Here is a 24,642-nt window from a genome sequence, read left to right on the forward strand (position 1 = left end):
CCTTTTTGAAATCTGACATGTTGGCTGGATTCACAACAAGTGTAGCTTTAATTTGCTATCTTGCATGTGTGATTTAATGAAAGTTAGATTTTTATAGTAATTTATTTGAATTTGGGGCTCTGCATTTTCACTGGCTTTTGGCCAGGTGGGACGCTAGCGTCCCACATATCCCAGAGAGTTTGATATTAACACCATGGCAGAAATGTTAGTATTCTCTGCCCTGGTTTCTGAGCAGGCTTGGAGGGCAACCTAAGAGATACTGGAGGATGCTTTGGAGAAGCGCTTCTATGGCTTTCCAGCCAGCTTTGGCTACAGCTGATCAGAGCCCTTGGACTCCTACCAGTTCTGCTACATCCCTCAGGGACCAGTTCTGCATGCTCCTCAGGGACCTTCTGCAGTTGATGAAGGAGATGAGCTTCAGAGAGGACTCAGACCCTCGAGAGAGTGAAACCTTTGCCTACATCTGTCCCGAAGACGGGAACAACTTGGTCTACTGTGCAAGGAATTCTGGTCAGCACCAGATGGCCTGTGCCAGGATTCTAAACAAGTCACCCTCATCCACAAGGTGTCTCACCTGCTGGGAACAGAGGACATCACCACTGAACTCCTTACTGTGGAGATCGTTGAGGTCTATGGAACATTGCTGGGGGGTTTCCATTGCATTATAGACGAGGACAGCAAGGGACACTTTCGAGAGGAGGTGGCCCAGGTCAATGCCAACTGTCTGGAGCATGAGTTTGAGACCATTATCAACCACGAGAAGAGTTACCAGGATGGTAGATACACATGCTGTGAGGGGACCAAGAGGAACTCAGTCTGTAGATCCAGATCTACAGCACATTACTATTTTATCAGCACTTTGGTTAGTATGACACCAAGAATGCTCCTTCTTTTGCTCAGGCATGTACTGTCTATTCTAAAGAGCTAAATATACTGTAGTTTATGTCACCAGTAAATGTCGGCAAGTATGACAAATGCAAATGTTAATGCATCATAGCTAATAATCGTGCACAGAAGAAGATAATAAAGCTTCAGCGTAGTTGTCATTCTTGTTAATTTTTCTTTTTTGCAGAGGATAAGAGTAAGGAGATGGAAGAGAAGCTTCTGGAGTACCAGAAACCAGAACAACGTCCTTATTTTCACAAAGGGACAGTGAAGTATGCTAAAATAAGGAACAGAGCTTGCAGGAAGTCTCATACACCTCATCCTTAAATTATAGAAAATAGCACTGTTTTATTTATGATGATCATAGCAGTATTTTAGCCTACGGAAGGAGAAGATTTAAACACACAGCATATCACTGTCATTCTGACTAAGAATAAAATCTAAAAGCAAATGTTGTACTTTCATCTTTCTTTCTTGTAAGGTGTGGTTCTTCTGGTCAGGTAATCTCATGAGTTATAGAACTTTCACAGAAAATTTCACAGGTGATCTCATGAGTTATAGAACGTTCACAGAAAATTGAGGGCTAGGCTTGTGTATGGACATCTAACATCAGGATGCAGACGTTCCCTCTTTTATAAGAAACAATGAAACACTTGACTGGAGCCTCACCTGCACTTAAGGCATTCAACAAACCTTACAACAGGTACATACAGTAAGACATTACATGAAGCTAGTTATAATAGGTGTCATGACATGTAATGTCAACTGTAAAGTGTTACCAAAATATACCTACGTACCTTCAGAAAGTATTCACACCCCTTTACTTTTCCACACTTTGTTGTGTTGTGTTTCAAATCGATTTGTGCCGCTGATGTCACGCCCTGATCTTAGATACTTTTTATGTCTCTAATTTGGTTTGGTCAGGGCGTGAGTTGGGGTAGGCATTCTATGTTTTGTGTTCTATGTTTTCTATTTCTGTGTGTTTGGCCGGGTGTGGTTCTCAATCAGAGGCAGCTGTCTATCGTTGTCTCTGATTGAGAACCATACTTAGGTAGCCTTTTCCCACTTGTGTTTCGCGGGTAGTTATTTTCTGTTTTGTGTGTCTGCACCAGACAGAACTGTTTTGTTTGTGCCGCTTCGTTATTTTTTTGTTCTAGTGTTCAGTTTTATTAAAATTCATGAACACGTACAACGCTGCATCTTGGTCCTCTTCTTCAAACAGCCGTTACAGCTGATCTACACGCAATACCCAATAATGTCAAAGTGAAATTTACAAACAAATTCAAAATTAAAAGCTGAAATGTCTTGAGTCAATAAGTATAGATATAACTTAATTTTATTATGCATACACTGGGGCAAAAAAGTATTTAGTCAGCCACCAATTGTGCAAGTTCTCCCACTCAAAAAGATGAGAGAGGCCTGTAATTTTCATCATAGGTACACTTCAACTATGACAGACAAAATAAGAAAAACAATCCAGAAAAACACATTGTAGGATTTTTAATGAATTTATTTGCAAATTATGGTGGAAAATAAGTATCCTACCTATCTCTCTGATTTGGTCCTGCCGAACATACCTACACGTACGCTACGGTCACGACGCAGGCCTCCTAATTGTCCCTAAAATTTCTAAGCAAACAGATGGAGGCAGGGCTTTCTCCTATAGAGCTCCATTTTTATGGAACGGTCTGCCTACCCATGTCAGAGACGCAAACTCGGTCTCAACCTTTAAGTCTTTACTGAAGACTTATCTCTTCAGTGGGTCATATGATTGAGTGTAGTCTGGCCCAGGAGTGGGAAGGTGAATGGAAAGGCTATGGAGCAACGAACCGCCCTTGCTGTCTCTGCCTGGCCGGTTCCCCTCTTTCCACTGGGATTCTCTGCCTCTAACCCTATTACAGGGGCTGAGTCACTGGCTTACTGGGGCTCTCTCATGCCGTCCCTGGAAGGGGTGCGTCACCTGAGTGGGTTGATTCACTGATGTGGTCATCCTGTCTGGGTTGGCGCCCCCCCTTGGGTTGTGCCATGGCGGAGATCTTTGTGGGCTATACTCAGCCTTGTCTCAGGATGGTAAGTTGGTGGTTGAAGATATCCCTCTAGTGGTGTGGGGGCTGTGCTTTGGCAAAGTGGGTGGGGTTATATCCTTCCTGTTTGGCCCTGTCCGGGGGTGTCCTCGGATGGGGCCACAGTGTCTCCTGACCCCTCCTGTCTCAGCCTCCAGTATTTATGCTGCAGTAGTTTATGTGTCGGGGGGCTAGGGTCAGTTTATTATATCTGGAGTACTTCTCCTGTCTTATTAGGTGTCCTGTGTGAATTTAAGTGTGCTTTCTCTAATTCTCTCTTTCTCTCTTTCTTTCTCTCTCTCGGAGGACCTGAGCCCTAGGACCATGCCCCAGGACTACCTGACATGATGACTCCTTGCTGTCCCCAGTCCACCTGGCCGTGCTGCTGCTCCAGTTTCAACTGTTCTGCCTTATTATTATTCGACCATGTTGGTTATTTATGAACATTTGAACATCTTGGCCATGTTCTGTTATAATCTCCATCCGGCACAGCCAGAAGAGGACTGGCCACCCCACATATGCTCTCTCTAATTCTCTCTTTCTCTCTTTCTTTCTCTCTCTCGGAGGACCTGAGCCCTAGGACCATGCCCCAGGACTACCTGACATGATGACTCCTTGCTGTCCCCAGTCCACCTGGCCGTGCTGCTGCTCCAGTTTCAACTGTTCTGCCTTATTATTATTCGACCATGCTAGTCATTTATGAACATTTGAACATCTTGGCCATGTTCTGTTATAATCTCCACCCGGCACAGCCAGAAGAGGACTGGCCACACCACATAGCCTGGTTCCTCTCTAGGTTTCTTCCTAGGTTTTGGCCTTTCTAGGGAGTTTTTCCTAGCCACCGTGCTTCTACACCTGCATTGCTTGCTGTTTGGGGTTTTAGGCTGGGTTTCTGTACAGCACTTTGAGATACCAGCTGATGTACGAAGGGCTATATAAATAAATTTGATTTGATTTGAATGGAGCTGAAGGGTGGGACTAATAACAAGATAAACAATGTAAAGCATAAGGGATCTGTAAAATGTATATAGGTTTGGAACTTCTGTGAAATAGCATAGTTACAAATATAAATCAAACTGGATGGACATCAGAAATAGAGAAAGGACTAAGAACAAACAAGAGGGAACTATTTTAAAGTAGACTGTGTCTGTAACATGTGTATAAGATGTATAAATTGAAGGTAAAAGCAGAAGTGTTTATTAGTTTACTCCAATTGGGGGATCGGCGGTAGGGTCTGCGGGGAATAATAATAAAGGTATATTATTTTAAAAACTATGTTTGTCTATATAGGTACAGTATGTGTATGTATATATGTGTATATGTATGCATGCGTGTTGTCACGTTCTGACCTTTATTCTTTTGTTTTGTCTTTATTTAGTATGGTCAGGGCGTGAGTTGGGGTGGGCAGTCTGTTAGTTTTTCTGTATTTTCTATTTCTATGTTTGGCCTGATATGGTTCTCAATCTATCGTTGTCCCTGATTGAGAACCATATTTAGGTAGCCTGTTTTCCTTTGTGTTTTGTGGGTGGTTATTTTCAGTCTTTGTGTGTCTGCACCAGACAGAACTGTTTCGGTTGTTTCTTTGTTGTTTTTGTTATTCAGTTTTGATTTATTAAATAAGATGAACACTAACCACGCTGCGCTTTGGTCCTCTCCTTCTTCCATCCAAGACAACCGTTACACGGGTATGGATATATATATTTACCTAAAAAATATGGGGGATTGGAAATGATGCAGACAATTACATTAGAAGCAACATTCTTTCCGCAATATTAAGCTGATCCTCCCTCTAATAATTTACAGTATTTATTTATATTTTTTAAAAGATAGACGCCCTTCCAAAATCAGCTGCCTGAAGGAAGGAAACCGCTCAGTGATTTCACCATGAGTTTAAAACAGTTACAGAGTATAATTGCTGAGATAGAAATTAACTGAGGATGTATCAACAACAGAAATGACAAAGTGAAAAGAAGGAAGCCTGTACAGAATCCTGCATCCTATTTGTAATAAGGCACTAAAGCAATACTGCAAAAAATTAATGGTGGTGGCTGCATCCTGTTATGGGTATGCTTGTCATCAGCAAGGCCTAGGGAGTTCTTTAACAACTAAAATAAATGGAATATAGCTAAGCACAGGCAACATCCTAGAAGAAAATCTGGTTCAGTCTACTTTTCAACAATAACCTAAAACACGAGGCTAAATCTACCCCTCTGTAGTTGCTTACCTAGACGACATTGCATGTTCCTGAGGGGTATAGCTACAGTTTAGATTTCAGTCGGCTTGAAACTCTATGGCATGACTTGAAAATGGCTGTCCAGCAATGTTCAACAGTCAATTTGACAGAGCTTGATGATTTTTTTAAAAGAAAAATGGGCAAATTGTGTTTTTATTAAAATATCAAATGTTTCTTCCACTTTGACATTAAAGTATTTTGTGTAGCTCTTTAACAATTTAGTCAGTTTTAATCCCACATTTGTAACACAATAAAACGTAAGTCAAAGGGTGTTAATAATTTCTCAAGACACTGATACTATTTTAGAATATTAGATGACTTAGCTGAAGTCGCTATATGAGACTGGTTTAACCTTTCAAGATGTAATCACAGTGTCTGTGATTACATCTACAAGAACATGGCCTTTCCGGCTTTCAAAATGGCTTTCTTTGTCTTACTGTCTCTCTGTCTTGCCTGGGTAAAAACATACTCTTGCATCATGACTGGGATACCATGGCAACCATACTTTCTCCTTCTCCCGAGCAACCCTTTTCTCTCCATTCCCTCCCTCCCTCCTGCCCGCTGAATGAACACCACAATCAAAAATGTCCTCTATACACATTTATTTAATCCATGACTTTACACATATTTTCTCATTAACAATGTTTTATTAATTGATCATTACACACTTTCTAATTTTCCTCAAAGTGAATCAAATGAGAGCAAGATCGGAGAGGAACAAAAGCAGAGGCAAAAAGCCACACAAAAAAGCTGGGACACACATTTGTCATGCCGCTTACTCAAAAGGCATGACAAATGTACTGTCAAACTGATATGAGAGGATTCATAATATCCACATAATATCCACAGACAATCACACATAAAAGTGATTTGACTATGAAAGAAAGAGACAGCATAAAGATTATAATGTAATCAGATGGAGGTGTGGAGCAATGGGCACATTGGGACCTGGATCAGTATGGAGAGACAGAGCTCCTAGCCAGAGACACATGGATTCATCAACATCCCTCTCTCTGGGGCACATAACAGGGAAAGCCACAGAAATATGATGGCTCTGCTGCTTTGTTACAAAGGAGCCCAGAGAAGTAGAATCCAGAGTTGTGCTTGGAGTTCCACTGTTCTGCCCATTACTGTAATATCTGTGTCCAGATCATGTGTTGTTGTCAGTGTGTCCAGCCAAATCAATTATTTTGTCAGTGAGGGACGCGGTCACTCCTCAGGATTGTACATTGATTTTCATGTTGGCCGTTAACAACAGTTATTAGGTTCCATCACAGTGTAACGCATTACTACACAATTCTAGGACATTGTAAATGGCATATTTCTGTCAATATAGCATATAAGGTGACTTATATGGTAAGTACATGTGATACGTGTACTCCAACATCCACATCTGACCATTGCATCTATTCTCCGAAAGCTGTTCCATATAATCCTATGCGCTACTCAACATGAATGTATTATTTATACAGACCATGTTAATAGACATTGTAAAAAAAGGTTTTGAAAATGCACAGTCTTGAATACTATACATGAAGTTGATTCATACAATATCTACTCTGACTATTGCAAATGTTCTATCACAATTAAAGACCATAGGTTCTGAATTTGATTAAATAATTCTCAAATATGACAGCTTTTATTTATTCATTAAAGGGCATTGCATGCCAAAAAAGATGAATGACAACTGTTGCTAAGGCATTTGGAAAATACGTGTACATTATATACAGAAACAAAAATAGCAAGAAAAATCCAAACTGCATTAATTAAAATAATAACATCTCGTTGTGTTTCCTTGTAAAAACAAAATCCCAATCCACAGGAAACAACTGAAATATACAGAGGGTTAATATTGAAAGAAAACAGGGGAATGATAAAGAGCATAGACATCAGTGGGCCACAACGTCCCACATTTACCTATCCATAATAAACTATATTAATCCCATGAACATCCAGCCAAATTATCTGACGACGTCTGTTTAGTTTTCACATTTCTGCATGCCTGTTTTTCCAACTCAATGCCTCAAAAGCTTCAAGTGACACATTATCAACAATGTCCTTCCCCTCAACCTAACCCTTAACCTCAACCCCCGACTGGCAAACCAAGACCCCCACCCCCCACCTTTAAAAACTCCCACCCACACCCCTGTGCCTTTATCAACACCCTTCCTCTCTCCCCTCACACATACATACGGTACATACTGTGCATACACACACACACACACACACACAAACACACACACACACACACACACACACACACACACACACACACACACACACCTCTTCAACATCTCCACTCAGATCCCGGCATAGAGCAGGGATGTCAACCTCCAGTCCCCCACTGTCACTGGGTCTGTAGGGTTATATTTCAACCTGTTATTATTATTGAATTAATGTTACTGATTGACTAGAGAAGCCAGACTGATTTTCTCAGATTTAGATTAGACACTGATTGAAAGGCAGGGGTGAATATCAGCATGTGTGTATGAAGACTGGCTTGACACCCCAGATGTAGCGACTCAGTCCAAACCCTAGGCCTAGGAACTATCCAATCCTAACCACATACCTGACATAACAGGGTAGAAAGTAGCATTCTGCTCATCTTGGCTTTAACAGTCTAGCTAGCCCATCTGAGAGACAGGCAAAGGACAGGGCCAGTTTCCGATGTTGCACCTTAGTAGCAAGGTGGGACAAACCAGCCATTCTCCCCAGAATACAACAACATAATCAATAGAGTATTAACCATCCCTTAAATTTACAAATCCCCCACCCAACCCCAGCTGGCATGTTCAATGTGTCTGTCTTCTTGGTAGCAGGCCAAAGTGTCCATCTCCACCCCCAGCCAGACCTTCTCTAGTCCTGCCCCAGTGTCAGCACCCCCATAGCTACTCATCTTTCTCTATCCTTCTGTCCCCTCTCTCTTCTCCTCCTTGTCCTCCTCCTCTCTCATGCCAGCTGTCCTTTCTCTGGGGACTCATCCAGTGTGATGACGGTGAACTCCTCTGTGTTGCCGTTTTCCTGGATCTTCTCTTTGTTCATCAGGGTCACCATCTCCTGCTCTCTCTCCTGGGCGCGGGAGCTAGCAACAGACGCCACCGCCCCATTCCCGTCACTACCATCCTTGTTGGTGATCATCAGGGTCTGCTGCTGACCGCACCAGCTAACAGCCAGAGAGAGAGCGAGAGAGAGCGAGAGAGCGCGAGAGAGAGCGAGAGAGAGCGAGAGAGAGTACATTAGAATACTGTCACCAGCTAACAGACAGAGCGGAATCAGTGAACACATTAGCATTAGGATACTGTCACCACCTAACAGACAGAGAAAGGGATCAGTGAACACATTAGGATTCTGTCATCAGCTAACAGACAGAGAGAGGAAGCAGCGAACACATTAGGATACTCCTACCAGCTAAAAGACAGAGAGAGGGAGTAATGCACACAGTTAATTATTGATCAGAATTCCAATTGGTGAAATGAGACCTACCTCTTCCGCTTTGCCACAGCAGCACACACGAGGAGAATAGCGCCCACTGCCGCAACCACTCCCACAATGATCAGCCAATCTGCACAAAGGAAAGAAATGAGAAAGGTTGAATAACATGAATAATTCATGTCTATAATGTCTCTCACTTGGAGGTGTAGCATATGCCCCTTTACAATGCAAAGTGCTTTGAAAAGTGCTATATAAATGAAATTGTTTGCTCAATTATTAATACATTATGAATCCATTAAACCAGTGGTTCTCAACTGGTTTTGCCTAGGGACCCAAATTAAACCAGGTGGTCTCAGTCATGACATAATATTCGCATTGCTAAAAAGAATCGGCAAAATACAATCTGGAAAATTATTTGTAATGCTATATTGATATTAAATGTACCAACTGTATGACAAGGAAACAACATTCCCCCCTCTTTCATTGTCAATAATTACATTTTGCCCATATTCTTGATGTTGACTGTTAATAAACTCACTGATTTAAGACCACACAATCAACCATAGCGCTGCTAATAGCTCTGTTCTGAAAATACTGTGATTGAAGATAAATTGTTTAAACATGTAAGTTCATTATCATTTCTACACACATTCTACCTGGTTTAAGTCATTTCAAGTTCAGACTGGGTTTTCTTTTCATAAAAAAAAACTCAGACACCCGCGACCCACACAAAACCTCCCACGACCCAGATTTGGTTTACGACCCACCAATTGAGAATCACTGCATTAAACCATATACATTGTAATTACATGGCCATGATTCAACTAATCACTCATGACATGTACAATAATAGTATTAATACTACTGGTAGAGATATTAGGGGTAGTGGGCCACTCACCGGGTGTGCTACTATTCTCCTTCCCGGCTGGAGGAGGGGCTACTCCCTCACCTGGATTCATCCTCCCCCTGGGAATGGGCTGATCTGGGAATAGATGGGGAGAACAATGAGATACAGTGTTAAACAAACATCTCTGATGCCTCACAAATGAATTACACATAGATGTCAACTGGTGTCATCAGATGCCATACATGTCCACCCAGGTAACACACACAGAGCCCCTGGAGAGAGTGCAGTAGACCCCAATAATAGTGCTTGGTTATCACACTAAAGTGTGATGAAGAGCTGTGTCCATCTTGTCAATCAGACAGACGGGCCTGGGTATGAGCACTGACAGACTGTGATTTTGCGCAATGTCATGTGATGATGTAAAACACTATCATGTGATGACCAGGAATCATGTGCTACAACAGGGCTGATGTTATAGCTGTGGAATGAACTGAACCTACTAAGGAATGTGGAACTGTCTCGTTGGGGCAGAGTTGGCACCTGAGAGCGAATGCTAACATTTCATTGCAAAGTAATTGCTAAGTTATTGCTGTTATTAAAGTGACATTGTGCCAAGTGTTATAATGAGAACAATATGGTAAACTCCCCATAACCTTAGCACAGAACAGAACAGTTTATCTGATTAGTATCTCATAGGGTAAATCAATGCCACCCTATTTCTCACACAGAGCTCTGGTGGAAAGTAGTGCCCATTTTGGGGTGTCATTCCCCCCATAGCAATACATCCTCTGCCAGATCGATCCCTACGTCCACACTTCCTACTGTGTCTCCTGTCCTATCCCTACATCCACACTTCCTACTGTGTCTCCTGTCCTATCCCTCCTTGCCTCCCCCTCTACTTCTAAACTGTCTCATTGGATCACAGGTGTCAAACTCATTCCAAGGAGGGCACGGGCGTCTGCAGGTTTTCGCTCACCCTTGTATTTGATTGATGAATTATGGTAGCTAATTAGTAAGGAACTCCCCTCACCTGGTTGTTTATAGTAGGTCTTAACTGAAAGAAAAAAACAAAAACCCACAGACACTCTGCCCTCCGTGGAATGAGTTTGACACCCCTGCATTAAATAATCTAAATACAGAAATACATCTAATGAATAAGAATCAAATTATAATGTAATGAATAATAAAAGGCTGTGGGCCAGCAGTTGTTATATTATAACACAACTTGGGGGTCCTCTTGCTTACACTATTCACTATTCAGGACTAATGTGAATCTCAGTGGTGCACAGTAGTGCACAAACACACCATTATTAAGACATATTTGACTGAATGATTCAGTGCTTCAAAATACAAGTTGATGCCCCATAGGAATACACTATAGGAGCATTGGACCCAAATATTAGCTACTGTGTTGAAAGGGTCTGTGTATTACATTCAATCATTGGATGCAGAGATTGTTTATATGGAGTTCTTGTATTGAGAATTTGAGCCAGTACAGATGGGGAGTTGAGAGGAAGAATCATGCTGAGGCACAGTCAGTGGTGTACTAGTGCTCCTCTCTTTCTCTCCTCTCTTTCACACTCTCCCTCATCCGGTCACAAGAGGGGGAGCCTTCTTCAAACAAACTCCACAGAGGAGAGGACACACAGAGAAAGACAAACTTTCAAGCCTTCATGGAATATTTCTTCATGAATGGTGGTCAATCTGAGTGCTTATTTTATTTGAAAGTGTCATCAAACTACAACTCTATGTCACGGCTGTCGTAAGAACGGGACCAAAGCGCAGCGGATGTTAAGTTCCACATATTTAATTCAAAGAGAAACTTAAACAAAACAAAATATATCAATAAACGAACAACTAAACGTGACTACGTGGTGCACATGCACAAACATAAAACAATATCCCACAAGCACAGGTGGGAAAAATAGCGGCTAGAGACAATGATTACCAGCTGCCTCTAATTGGGAATCATACAAAACACCAACATAGAAAATATAAACTAGAACACAACATAGAATTGATCAACTAGAATACCCTCTAGTCACGCCCTGACCTACGACACCATAGAGAAACAAGGGCTCTCTATGGTCAGGGCATGACACTTTATCATAGAGCTGACTATGCAAATGATTCCTTGCACTTGAATATTTTAATAAAAAGTTGGATATAGCTTTTATACCTAGTGCCAGATGTCTTCTTATATAACTCTAAATGCACACAGATATTACAATACAAACTTGAGTGGAAATTGGAGGTTTAATCCACAATCTTTTTCACACCCCAACACCAGGGGGCGAAGTTAGTTCTTTATTAACTTCCCAGAGTCGGACCAAACTTTGCTGTGTGTGGGTGGTAGGCTATCTGTTCTAAGTGTCCTTCTCTGAGTTCTGACTAAGCACTTTCAAGAAAATGTAAAGGATACTTACTATTTATGTAAAGATAAAAACAGGTAAAGATGGTGCTAGTTATTACAGTCAGAGAAGACTGTATTAGAGATTGCATAATAATGTGTCTTGACAAAAGTGTTGAGGAGAATGACGAACACGGAGATGTATATTTAGAGATTGATATGATTAAATGAATCACCTTGAAAGCACGGATTTTTGAGTCGCCTTGGAAACAGTTGTACAGTATAGCCAGAGGGCAGTGATGTTATATTGATATGTGTTGTCGTGATTCTGGCTAGACTCAGCCAGTTATTACATGGCTTTGATTAAAGATACGACTGAAGATGTACACATCAGTTGATACATCTTTAAACATTTTGTAAAACTTTTAAAAACTTTTCTGTCATTATAGATGAATGTCATAGTATCAAACTGTTCATCATGGAGATGTGTCAATTTGTTTTGGTGGTGCTTATACTTTTGTTTACAAAAACGTAGCTAAATACATCTTTGTGTGGAAGCAAAAAAGGCTATTTGAGATAAACACAGAATGTATCTTTAGTTTAGGCTTCCTAACCACATTCCACCAATTTCCTCTCTCTGGGGTGTAACCAGGGGTCTAAAGAGGAACACCTCATGTAAACATTTATACATACCACACTGACTGGAAAAGGCTGCTGGTTCAACATTTTGCAGCAGCAGCAGAATGATTGGCATCTGCATTAGGACCAAAATGTACAGGGGGACATCCTGCCCTTGAGTATCACAACTGCTATTTTTAGGCTCAGGGAAAGCTTTTCATTCATCCTGTCACAGAAATCATGTATGAAAAGTATGATTGTTGCAGGGTAATGCCAGGCACTTGTTTTGTACCTCTTATGTTTCTCTGTTCTGACATGATATATGATTTACTTGAGATGTATTTGTATTTTAAAGTGTGCTATTTAAATTAAATACATTGTCATTATAATTATGTTCATGATACCAAACTGAGTGACAAAGCAAAGCAAAAAACAGTATTCTGTATGTGATATTATGAATGTAACAAACAGAGTAATTGCTTACCCTCTACCCCCTCCTCCTCTTCCTGCTCTGGCACTATCTCCTGCACATCCTCCTCGCTGGCTGAGCCCTGTGGTTCTCCTGGCTGTCCAACAGGTGGTGCAATAGAAGAGGCCCCCTCCTCAGCGCCAGTCGGTTGCATCCCAGACCCGGTGGTGTCCTCCATCTCTGTGGCCAGCACCCCAGTGCGGCCGGCTGACTGGGTCTCATCCCCCTCAGTCTGCTCTTCCTCCCCACCAGGGCTCTCTGTGGCTGCCCCCTCTGAGGCATCACCCCCAGCCCCAGATGTTGGTTCCTCTGGGCTAGCCTTAGTGGATGCAGGTTGGGTCGGGTCCACTTCCTCAACTACCTCAGCGGTGCTCTCGGCTCCCTGTTTCTCAGGTGCAGACGTGGCATCCACTGTGTCAGGCTCTATGCTTGCTCTGTCCTCAGGCTGGGCCCTGTCCTCTGGGGTTCCCTCTGTGGCCTCTGGCTGTACCTGGTCCTGGTCCTCCACCACTGCTGGGGCATATGTCTGGATGTCTGTCTTCTCCTCTGGGACCTCCTCTGTCTTAGGCTGCTCTGTGGCTTCACCTGTGGGAAAACAGACCAGAAAGATAGATGCATGAGCCCAGTTCTGATATTACAACTGTTATAAAACTATAACTATATCAAATTATAACTATATAAAACTATTATTCACAAAACACATCCCCTCATTCCAAGAGGTTATCCCAAATCTGTCAAGGTTGGATTGGTGAAAGCAATGGGGGGTAGACATGCTTTCATCTGTCCAATCACCTACTGTATAGAGCAGTGATTACCATAAAGGAATGGAGAAGAGATGGAAGCTTGTGGAGACTAGAGAGACAGCCCTGTAATTGACCTGGAGATGAATAGCCTGTCAGGTAGGTGATTGATTTCTTTTGTTTGTGTCAGCCAAGACTGACCTGGCCAGTGAAAGTTTCCAAGTGGATATCATCACGGTGATAAGCGATCTCACGTCTATCTTTTGACATCCATTATATAACCTATGACATCATCTGTTGTGTACCAGAGTGTAATGATCTGTTTACCGGTCATTACAACGAGTTACACAGTCATTTCCACATGCGTTTACTGTACTGTTTCTGTAGGAAATGAGAACATGGAAGATCGAATTACCAATAACTCATATCATATAAAAGATGTCTGTTGAGACAGCAATTCATATCTATCTCCCTTTTATTAAGACTGTGGTTACAGTATATTTGTCCTATTTCACACATGTGAATGTGTATATTAATATGCATATGTGAATTGTACATTTGTTTTTTGCATATCCCACTCCCCCTGAGACAACCTCGTCGATCACAGCAAGGCCATTATCAACAGCGACCCTGGAGCCAGTAGGGTTTTTTATTTTATTTTTATTTTACCTTTATTTAACCAGGCAAGTCAGTTAAGAACAAATTCTTATTTTCAATGACCGCCTGGGAACAGTGGGTTAACTGCCTGTTCAGGGGCAGAACGACAGATTTGTACCTTGTCAGCTCGGGGGTTTTGAACTCGCAACCTTCCGGTTACTAGTTCAACGCTCTAACCACTAGGCCTACCCTGCCGCCCCTTAGCCAGTAGGGCCTTGCTCAAGGGCACTTTGACAGATTTTTTCCCAACGCCCTAGCGACTAGGATACCTGCTGCCCTGGATGTGTAAGAGATATTAAGCTACTTTTGGAGGACAGTCGGCAGTTGAATAAATATTTGCTAATTGACAGACCCAAATTCAGTAAATTTCAGGCGGTTGTAAAGCACATTCAGAGTGAGTCTGTTGTGCAGTTATCTGCAATAACCATGGGCAGGTTGCTAGCTAATGTCAGCCATGTTGTTTTCATCCAAATTAGACCTGTTTTCCACTGGGGACAATCAGATAATCGTGGGTCACTCTGTGCCTCTCTGCCTCACAACACCTTATTCACCATTGAGAGGAATAGGCTAGTGGCAAGGCCCCCCAAGGTATAACAAAACACAACCATGTTTTTCAATATCTTTAATGTCTCCCATATATGAAATGGATGGTTGAGTAAAACAATTTGACTGCAAAAGTGGTTAAATTGATAGATATTGTGACACACCCCTTGAACCCATACAGTGTAGAATAATGCCTGGGTGGAGGGGGTAGGCCACATAAACATGAGTGTGTCCTTCAATGGGTAAGGAGACAAAGTAGCCAGGTTGTAGTTCTCAGGCCTGACCAGTTTGCACAGCTAACTGGTCATTCTGAGCAAGATACAGCGACAAGGGTAGTATCCTTCCTGTATGACTGGCGGGGTACTGGGGCTGTGGAGTGATCAGTTTCCATTTCTACAGTTTGCGTGCATACCAAAGAGACCCTTTGACTAACTGGAATATTATCTCAGTCTGAATGATACTGGGGATACTCCAGTAGTGGAATGGTTGGTTTTCTGGTTGTGAAGGACAGTCTGTGAAAGGACTGTCACAAACAGACTTGCCTTTAGATCTTCCCAATGCATAGTTGGCCTCTGGAGGGAGTTTAATGTGGCAAAAGGTCCTACAGGTCATGTCCCACATTTTTATTTTATATTACTTTGGAAGTCAGGTATGATTATAATAATGTCGATATTAACTGTGGGTGGTTGGCATTGATTACACACTGGGGCAAGCCCAGCAGGAGATGTGGGGAGTGACATGAGGGTGAACTCAGGTTACTTAGAGGTTAGTCAAAGTCTAGCTAGTTCATAGACCATGACTAAAAAGTGTTGGTTGTGAGGGACATAGCACAGCTCCACACACATATACACTACCATTCAAAAGTTTGGGGTCAGTAAGAAATGTCCTTGTTTTAGAAAAGCATATTTTTTGTCCATTAAAATAACATCAAATTGATCAGAAATACAGTCTAGGCATTGTTAATGTTGTAAATGACTATTGTAGCTGGAAACGACAGACTTTTAATGGAATATCAACATATATGTACATTATCATCTACATAGGCCCATTATCAGCAAGAATCACGTTGTGTTTGCTAATCCAAGTTGATCATTTTAAAAGGATAACTGATCATTTAAAACCCCTTTTGCAGTTCTGTTAGCACAGTTGCAAACTGCTGTTCTGATTAAAGAAGCAATACAACTCTCCTTCTTTAGACTAGTTGAGTATCTGGAGCATCAGCATTTGTGGGTTCGATTACAGGCTCAAAATGGCCAGAAACCAATAACTTTTTTCTGAAACTCGTCAGTCTATTCATGTTCTGAGAAATGAAGGCTATTCCATGTGAGAAAATGCCAAGAAACGGAAGATCTCGTACCACACTGTGTACTGCTCCCTTCACAGAATAGAGCAAACTGGCTCTAACCAGAATAGAAAGAGGAGTGGGAGGCCCCGGTGCACAACTGAGCAAGAGGACAAGTACATTAGAGTGTCTAGTTTGAGAAACAGACACCTCACAAGTCCTCAACTAGCAGCTTCATTAAATAGTACCCACAAAACACCAGTCTCAACGTCAACAGTGAAGAAGCGACTCTGGGATGTTGGCCTTCTAGGCAGAGTTGCAAAGAAAAAGCCATATCTCAGACTGGCCAATAAAAATAAAAGATTAGATGGGCAAAGGAACACAGACATTGGACAGAGGAACTCTGCCTAGAAGGTCAGCATCCCAAACTTTTGAATGGTAGTGTAGATTTGAAGGTGATCCCTCGGCTTTGATGGACAGTAAAAGGGTTGCAGAGGAGGTGGAGCTTGTCAAACATGGTGCACAAAGACCACTATCTCACAGTCAATCCCCTGCCACAGTCAATTCTTATATGGATGTTGGGATTACTGCAGGTTCCCAGACCAATGCATGATTCACGTGAGTCCAGTTCAGGTGCCACATGGGCTGGCCAGCCATTGTTGGTAGCAAAATAGGTACATATGAGGACAATGCATGGCAACAATTTCCAGATGGCATTTTGGCTGTTGAATGGCCTCCTGGCATGTGGCATCCAGTTCCATGGTCTCTAGTAACTGGAAGGAAGGACTGACGGTGGAGAGGGAAAGTTAATGTGTAGCCCCAGGCTATGTTGGTTCATTGTAGTGAACACCTACCTTGTGCACTTGTCACGTGTCGTAGCATCCTCCACATACAACACAACTGTCACAAAGTCAACATTCAGTTGAAGACAGAAGTTTACGTATACCTTAGCAAAATTCAATTAAACTCAGTTTTTCACAATTCCTGACATTTAATCCTAGTAGAAATGTCGTCTTAGGTCAGTTAGGATCACCACTTTATTTTAAGAATGTGAAATGTCAGAATAATTGAAGAGATAATGATTTTTTCACGTTCTGACCTTAGTTCCTTTGTTATGTCTTTGTTTTAGTATGGTCAGGGCGTGAGTTAGGTAGGTTGTCTATGTTCTGTTTTCTGTGTTGTGTTTTTGCGTTTGGCCTGGTATGGTTCTCAATCAGAGGCAGGTGTCGTTAGTTGTCTCTGATTGAGAATCATACTTAGGTAGCCTTTTCCCACTTGTGTTTCGTGGGTGTTTATTTTTCAGTTTCAGTGTCTGCACCATTCGGGATTGTTTCGGTTTTCATTGTAATTCTCTTGTTCTTTTGTATTTTGTATTCATTCTCATTAAAGCTTGTGGATACATACCACGCTGCATTTTGGTCCGATCCTTGCTACTCCTCGTCAGAAGAAGAGGACCAGAATCGTTACAGATTTATTTCAGCTTTCATTTCTTTCATCACATTCCCAGTGGGTCAGAAGTTTACATACACTCAATTAGTATTTGGTAGCACTGCCTTTAAATTGTTTAATAACTTGGGTCAAATGTTTTGGGTAGCCTTCCACAAGCTTCCCACAATAAGTTGGGTGAATTTTGTCCCATTCCTCCTGACATAGCTGGTGTAACTGAGTCAGGTTTGTAGGCCTCCTTGCTCACACACACTTTTTCAGTTCTGTCCACTAATTTTCTATAGGATTGAGGTCAGGGCTTTGTGATGGCCACTCCAATACCTTGACTTTCTTGTCCTTAAGCCATTTTGCAATAATTTTGAAGTACGGCTTGGGGTCATTGACCATCTGGAAGACCCATTTGCGACCAAGTTTTAACTTCCTGACTGATGTGTTGGGTCATTGTCCTGTTGAAAAACAAATGACAGTCCCACTAAGCCAAAACCAGATGTGATGGAGTATCGCCTGAATGCTATTCTGAACAGTTGTGTCTGTTACTTGAACTCTGTGAAGCATTTATTTGGGCTGTATTCTCAGGTGCAGTTAACTCTAATGAACTCATTCTCTGCAGCAAAGATAACGCTGGGTCTTCCTTTCCCGTGGCGGTCTTCGTGAGAGTCAGTTTCATCATAGCGCTTGAACTTCCAAAGTTCTTGAAATGTCCGCATTGACTGACCTCAATGTTTTAAAACTTCTTAAGGTTTTGGCCTTTCTAGGGAGTTTCTCCTAGCCACTGTGCTTCTACACCTGCATTCCTTACTGTTTTGGGTTTTAGGCTGGGTTTCTGTAGATGTACAGCACTTTGAGATATCAGCTGATGTAAGAAGGGCTATATAAATACATTTGATTTGATTTGATTTTATAGACCCCTTTTTTTAAATTTACGCCTAAATGACATACCCACATTTAACTGCCTGTAGCTCAGGCCCTGAAGCAAGGATATGCATATTCTTGGTACCATCTGAAAGGAAACACTGAAATGTGTCGAAATGTCAATTTGAATGTAGTAGAATATAATTTAATTTAGGGTTCGATTTTCAGATTCCTTTCTTTGCAAATTGAACGAGTGGAAATACAAAATCGATCGTGCATGCTATATGGACCTTTTTAGGATATGAAAAAGGATTTTATCTAACAAAACAACACTTCATGATATCTCTGGGACCCTTTGGATGATAAATCAGAGCAATATTTCAGAATGTAAGTACACATTTCACCTTCAGAGGTTAATTTATCAAACCTATAGAGGTGAAAAAAGTTTTTTGTTGTTAGGAGCTCTCCTCAAACAATAGCATGGCATTTTTTCTCTGTATTAACTACTGTAAATTGGACAGTGCAGTTATATTAATTAATTAGGGATAGGGGGCATCATTTTCACTTTGGATGAATTGCGTGCCCATAGTGAACTGCCTCCTACTCTGTCCAAGATGCTAATCTATGCATATTATTATTACTATTGGATAGAAAACACTCTGAAGTTTCTAAAACTGTTTGAATTATGTCTGTGAGTATAACAGAACTCATAGGGCAGGCAAACTTCCAAACAGGAAGTGGAAATTCTGGGGCTGGTTGATTTTCAAATCATCGCCTATTCACATCCAAATATGATATGGATCTGTTCGCAGTTGTCATTATATCGCCTTGCGTTCCATTACTCTGTAGACAAAATGAATGCTCCGGTTGGAACGTTATTGGATATATATGATAATAGCATCCTGAAGATTGATTCTCTACTTAGTTTGACCAGTTTATTCGACCTGGAATATAACATTGAAGTTTTTGTCCGCCAGCTTTTGGACATGTGAACTAAACGTGCTAGCAAAAGTAGCTAATTGGATTATGGAACAAAACAACGATTTATTGCGAAACTAGGATTCCTTGCACTGCATTCTGATGAAAGATCATCAAAGGTAAGGGAATATTTATGATGTCATTTCGTATTTCTGTTGACTCCAACATGGCAGAGAAATATACTGTATTTACTTCTGAGCGCAGTCTCAGATTATTGCATGGAATGCTTTTTTCGTAACTGTCAAATTTGTTGAATGGAGGAGACCAAGGCGCAGCGTGATATGAATACATGATTTTAATGAAGACGAAGAACACTTAACAAACTATACAAAAACAACAACCCGAACGTGAAGCTATATAACACTAGTGTGCAGACACACAGGCAACTAGACATAGAAAATAACCCACGAAATACCCAAAGAAAATGGCTGCCTAAATTTGTTTCCCAATCAGAGACAACGATAAACAGCTGCCTCTAACTGAGAACCAATCTAGTCAACCATAGACATACACAAACACCTAGATGGTAAACAACCCCATAAACATACAAAACCCCTAGACAGTACAAAAACACATATCACACCCTGACCTAACCAAAATAATAAAGAAAACAAATAATTCTAAGGTTAGGGCGTGACAGTAACGTTTAAAAAAATCTGACACAGCGGTTGCATTAAGAACCAGTGTATCTTTAATTATATGTAAAACATGTATCTTTCGTCAAAGTTTATGATGAGTATTTCTGTTATCTGACGTAGCTCTCTGTAATTACTCCGGATATTTTGGAGGAATTTCTGAACATGGCGCCAATGTAAACCGAGATTTGTGGATATAAATATTCATATTATCGAACAAAACATAAATGTATTGTGTAACATGATGTCATATGAGTGTCATCTGATGAAGATTATCAAAGGTTAGTGATTAATTTTATCTCTAATTCTGCTTTGTTGACTATCTTTGGCTGGGAAAAATGGCTGTGTGTTTTTTTGGATTTGGTGGTGATCTAACATAAATATATGTTGTGTTTTTGCTGTAAAACATTTAAAAAATCGGACACGATGGGTAGATTAACAAGATGTTTATCTTTCGTTTGCTGTATTGGATTTGTTAATGATTGAAAGTAAAATGTTTCTAAAATATATGTTTGAATTTTCCGCCTCTTAAAGCCTCTTAAAGAAGAAGTTACAGGTCTGTGAGAGCCAGAAATCTTGCTTGTTTGTAGGTGACCAAATACTTAATTTTCCACCATAATTTGCAAATAAATTCATAAAAAATCCTACAATGTGATTTTCTGGATTTCTTTTCTCATTTTGTCTGTCATAGTTGAAGTGTACCTATGATGAAAATTACAGGCCTTTCTCATCTTTTTAAGTGGGAGAACTTGCACAATTGGTGGCTGACTAAATACTTTTTTGCCCCACTGTGTATATATATATATATATATATATACACGTATGCCAATATATATATAATAATATTCCTCCACAAATAATTCCCAGATCAATACTTTAACTTGCCCAAACGGCATCAGAACATCAATATGAAATGTATTTCGAATTTTGATCTAGCAATACAGTATGTAAAATAAAAGCAGATTTACTTACCTCGGCGGAGACCCTAAGAACCTCAAGAGTTAACCAATCCTGTGAATGGGTTAGGCAACGCAGGTGTCTATACTTCAACAGCAAAGTTAGATATGAAAGAAGTTTATGATGTAGGGCCTTGTAAACCAAAAGAGAGTATTGTAAAGATCCACGGGTCTTAAGCGATAGTGTAGACCTTGTGACAGACTAGCGTCCTGTCCAGGGGGTGTACTTGTACTAGAAAGCTGTCATATGCTACAGAATCAGGAGGCTCCTGCCCCTACGGGCTCGGGCAAGGCTTACTTATTAGATAGTGTAGCCGCAGACTGGCATACTGTATGAAATACAGAGGAGATGGAAAATGTCATGATTTTGTTGATTATATTGATTGTGGGGTTGATAATGTAGATGGTGAAAAAGACGGGACTGACCTGCAGCATCAAAAGCAAGGTCTCCATCTGTCACCTGAACACTCTCTGGTCCTGTTGAATCAGGATTGATGGCCAAATCACAGTTCTTCATAGACAAATCTATGGGGGGGGGGGGAATCAAGGATCAGAAATGAAGTACAAATGTGTAATTGTCTCCAGCATTTGTTACAGTTCAAGTTCTAAGAATGACAAGAATCATTAAGATGTCCAAGTGTTTAAGTGATTGTCTCTCAAAGAGCTCTGTTCTCATGCCAAACCTGGTCAATATGAACTATGAAAAAGAAAAACTCACCTGATGCATTGAAACAGAAGGCATCAAAGGGTTGGTCCGGAGTGTCATGGTGGAAGAAGATTCCTGTCATGTTCTTGGCACAGTTAACATGGGCCTTCTGTCTGAGGATAGTGGTATTTCCGTTGCTGATCCAACCATATCTAAAATCAAAGATTAGCATTTGGATTTCACGACTGTTCGTCACAGATAACTTTTTTTTTAAATGTAGATGCATGGATCAGAAAACGAGTCACTATATGGTGACCACTAGTTGTCTCATGCTGCACGATACATATCCTTTGCATAGAGTTGATCATGCTGTTGATTGTGGCCTGTGGAATGTTGTCCCACTCCTCTTTATTGTCTGTGAAAAGTTGCTGGATATTTGCGGGAACTAGAAAATGCTGTCGTACTCGTCGACCGAGAGCATCCCAAACATGTTCAATAGGTTACACGTCTGGTGAGTATGCAGGCCATTGAAGAACTGGGACATGGGACCATGCATTATCATGCTGAAACATTATAATTATTTTTTATTGAACCTTTATTCAACTAGGCAAGTCAGTTAGGAACACAATCTGATTTACAATGACGGACTACCCCGGCCAAACCCGGACAATGCTGGGCCAATTGTGCGCTGTCCTATGGGACTCTCAATCACGGCCGGAAGTGATGCAGCCTGGATTCGAACCAGGGACTGCAGTGACGCCTCTTACACTGAGATGAGATGCCTTAGACAGCTGCACCTCTTGGGAGCCCTGAAATTATGTTGCGGGATGAATGGCACGACAATTGGCCTCAAGATCTCTTCACGGTATCTCTTGACTCTATAAAAAAATACAAATGTGTTCGTTGTTCATAGCTTATGCCTGCCTGTACCATAACCCCACCGCTACCAAGGAACAATCTGTTCACAACGTTGACATGAGAAAACAACTCTCCCACACGACGCCATGCATGTGGTCTGCGGTTGTGAGGCCGATTGGACATACTGCTAAATACTCTAAAATTAGGTTGGAGGAGGCTCATGGTAGAAAAAATAACATTAAACTCTCTGGCAACAGTTCTGGTGGACATTGCTGCAGTCAGCAAGCCAAATTGCACACTCCCTCAAAACTTGAGACATCTGTGGCATTATGTTGTGAGACAAAACTGCACATTTTCGAGTGGCCTTTTGTTGTCCCCAAAACAAGGTGCACCTGTGTAATGATCATGCTGTATTAAAACCTTTTTGGGATAGGTGGCAGCATTTTCACTTTTGGATGAATAGCGTGCCCAGAGTGAACTGCCTCCTACTCTGTCCCAGATGCTAATATATGCATATTATTATTAGTATTGGATAGAAAACACTCTGTTTGAATGATGTCTGTGAGTATAACAGAACTCATATGGCAGGCAAAAACCTGAGAAAAATACAACCAGGAAGTGGGAAATCTGAGGTTTGTAGTTTTTCAAAGCTTGGCCTACCAAATACACAATATCTATGGAGTCAAGTTTCACTTCCTACGACTTCCACTAGATGTCAACCGTCTTTAGAAACTTGTTTCAGGCTTCTGCTATAAAGGAGGGGGGAATGGGAGCTGAATGAGTCAGTGGTCTGGCAGAGTGTCTCAGGCTATAATAAAATTCTCCGGTTTGAACCTTATTGATGATTTGCGTTAAAAACATCCTAAAGATTGATTCCATAAATCGTTTGACTTGTTTCTACGACCTGTAATGGAATTTTTTGAGTTTTTGTCTGGACGAAGTGCTCGCGCCTCATGAAGATGGATTACTGGGCTGAACACGCTAACAACAAGTGGCTATTTGGACATAAATGATGGACTTTATGGAACTTTATGGAACAAATCAGTCATTTATTGTTGAACTTGGATTCCTGGGAGCGCCTTCTGATGAAGATCATCAAAGGTAAGTGAATATTTATGGTGTTATCTCTAACTTCTGTTGACTCCAACATGGCGGATATTTCTTTGGCTGGATCGGGCTCTGAGCGCCGTTCTCAGATTATGCCTTTTCCTTAAAGTTTCTTTGTAATCTGACACAGCGGTTGCATTAAGGAGAAGTCTATCTTTAATACTGTGAATAACAGTTGAATCTTTTATCAATGTTTATTATGAGTATTTCTGCAAAATCACCGGATGTAATGGAATCAAAACATTACTGCACGTAACGTGCCAATGTAAACTGAGATTTTTGGATATAAATATGCACATCATCGAACAAAACATACATGTATTGTGTAACATGATGTCCTATGAGTGTCATCTGATGAAGATCATCAAAGGTTAGTGATTCATTTTATATTTATTTCTGCTTTTTGTGACTCCTATCTTTGGCTGGAAAATGGCTGTGTTTTTTTTTTACTTGGTTATGAGCTAACATAATCACATGTTGTGCTTTCACTGTAAAGCGTTTTTAAAATCGGACATGATGGGTAGATTAACAAGATGTTTATCTTTCATTTGCTGTATTGGACTTGTTAATGTGTGAAAGTTACATATTTCAAAAAAATATTTTTGAATTTTGCGCGCTGCCTTTTCAATGGAATGTTGTTGAGGGGCTGTGCTAGCGGAACGCCTGCCCTAGAAAGGTAAGCTTATTGATATTTGAACATTCAAATTGAAAATTTGAAATAAATCAACTTTTTGTGCATAAGATACATTTCTGGGATCTTTTATTTCAGCTCACAAAACATGGGAGCAACAATAATATGTTGCGTTTATATTTTTGTTCAGTGTAATCTACCATACGGCTGTTGCTTTTTGCGATGTCCTTTTTCTAAATAGGTGATTAAACAGTAAAGTAGTAAAAAAGTAATTTATATTGACACAGTCAACCAAAACTGCTAGAAGTGTTTAGGTTGAGATAAGGATTATAATATAGATTACATAATAATACAATTTCTTGACCATTACCGTTTTGGATTTAATTTAGAGTAGGTCATTCAATGAGTAAGTAG

The 24,642-nt window shown here is 40.9% G+C and overlaps 1 protein-coding gene, 1 long non-coding RNA gene and 1 pseudogene across 2 annotated transcripts in view; 1 reads left to right on the plus strand and 2 right to left on the minus strand.

Annotated features, from left to right (window-relative positions):
• LOC149985241 (uncharacterized) overlaps positions 1-24,642 on the minus strand; it is a 1,026,866-nt gene that overhangs the window by 631,220 nt on the left and 371,004 nt on the right. The gene's annotated exons all lie outside the window — the stretch shown is intronic.
• Positions 194-1,006, plus strand: LOC149985242 (uncharacterized; annotated as a pseudogene).
• Positions 5,767-24,642, minus strand: part of LOC110502122 (uncharacterized) — a 38,762-nt gene continuing 19,886 nt past the window's right edge. The window contains exons 3-8 of the mRNA XM_036956430.2: positions 21,705-21,844; positions 21,413-21,511; positions 12,913-13,482; positions 9,512-9,595; positions 8,665-8,743; positions 5,767-8,344 (exon numbers count right to left, since the gene is read on the minus strand). Coding sequence (XP_036812325.2) covers positions 8,131-8,344; positions 8,665-8,743; positions 9,512-9,595; positions 12,913-13,482; positions 21,413-21,511; positions 21,705-21,844 — 1,186 coding nt within the window. The 3' untranslated portion in view covers positions 5,767-8,130. The remainder of the gene's footprint in view (positions 8,345-8,664; positions 8,744-9,511; positions 9,596-12,912; positions 13,483-21,412; positions 21,512-21,704; positions 21,845-24,642) is intronic.

This window comes from Oncorhynchus mykiss, chromosome 2, assembly GCF_057628025.1.
Source record: "Oncorhynchus mykiss isolate SJ-2025 chromosome 2, ASM5762802v1, whole genome shotgun sequence".
Taxonomy (NCBI): domain Eukaryota; kingdom Metazoa; phylum Chordata; class Actinopteri; order Salmoniformes; family Salmonidae; genus Oncorhynchus; species Oncorhynchus mykiss.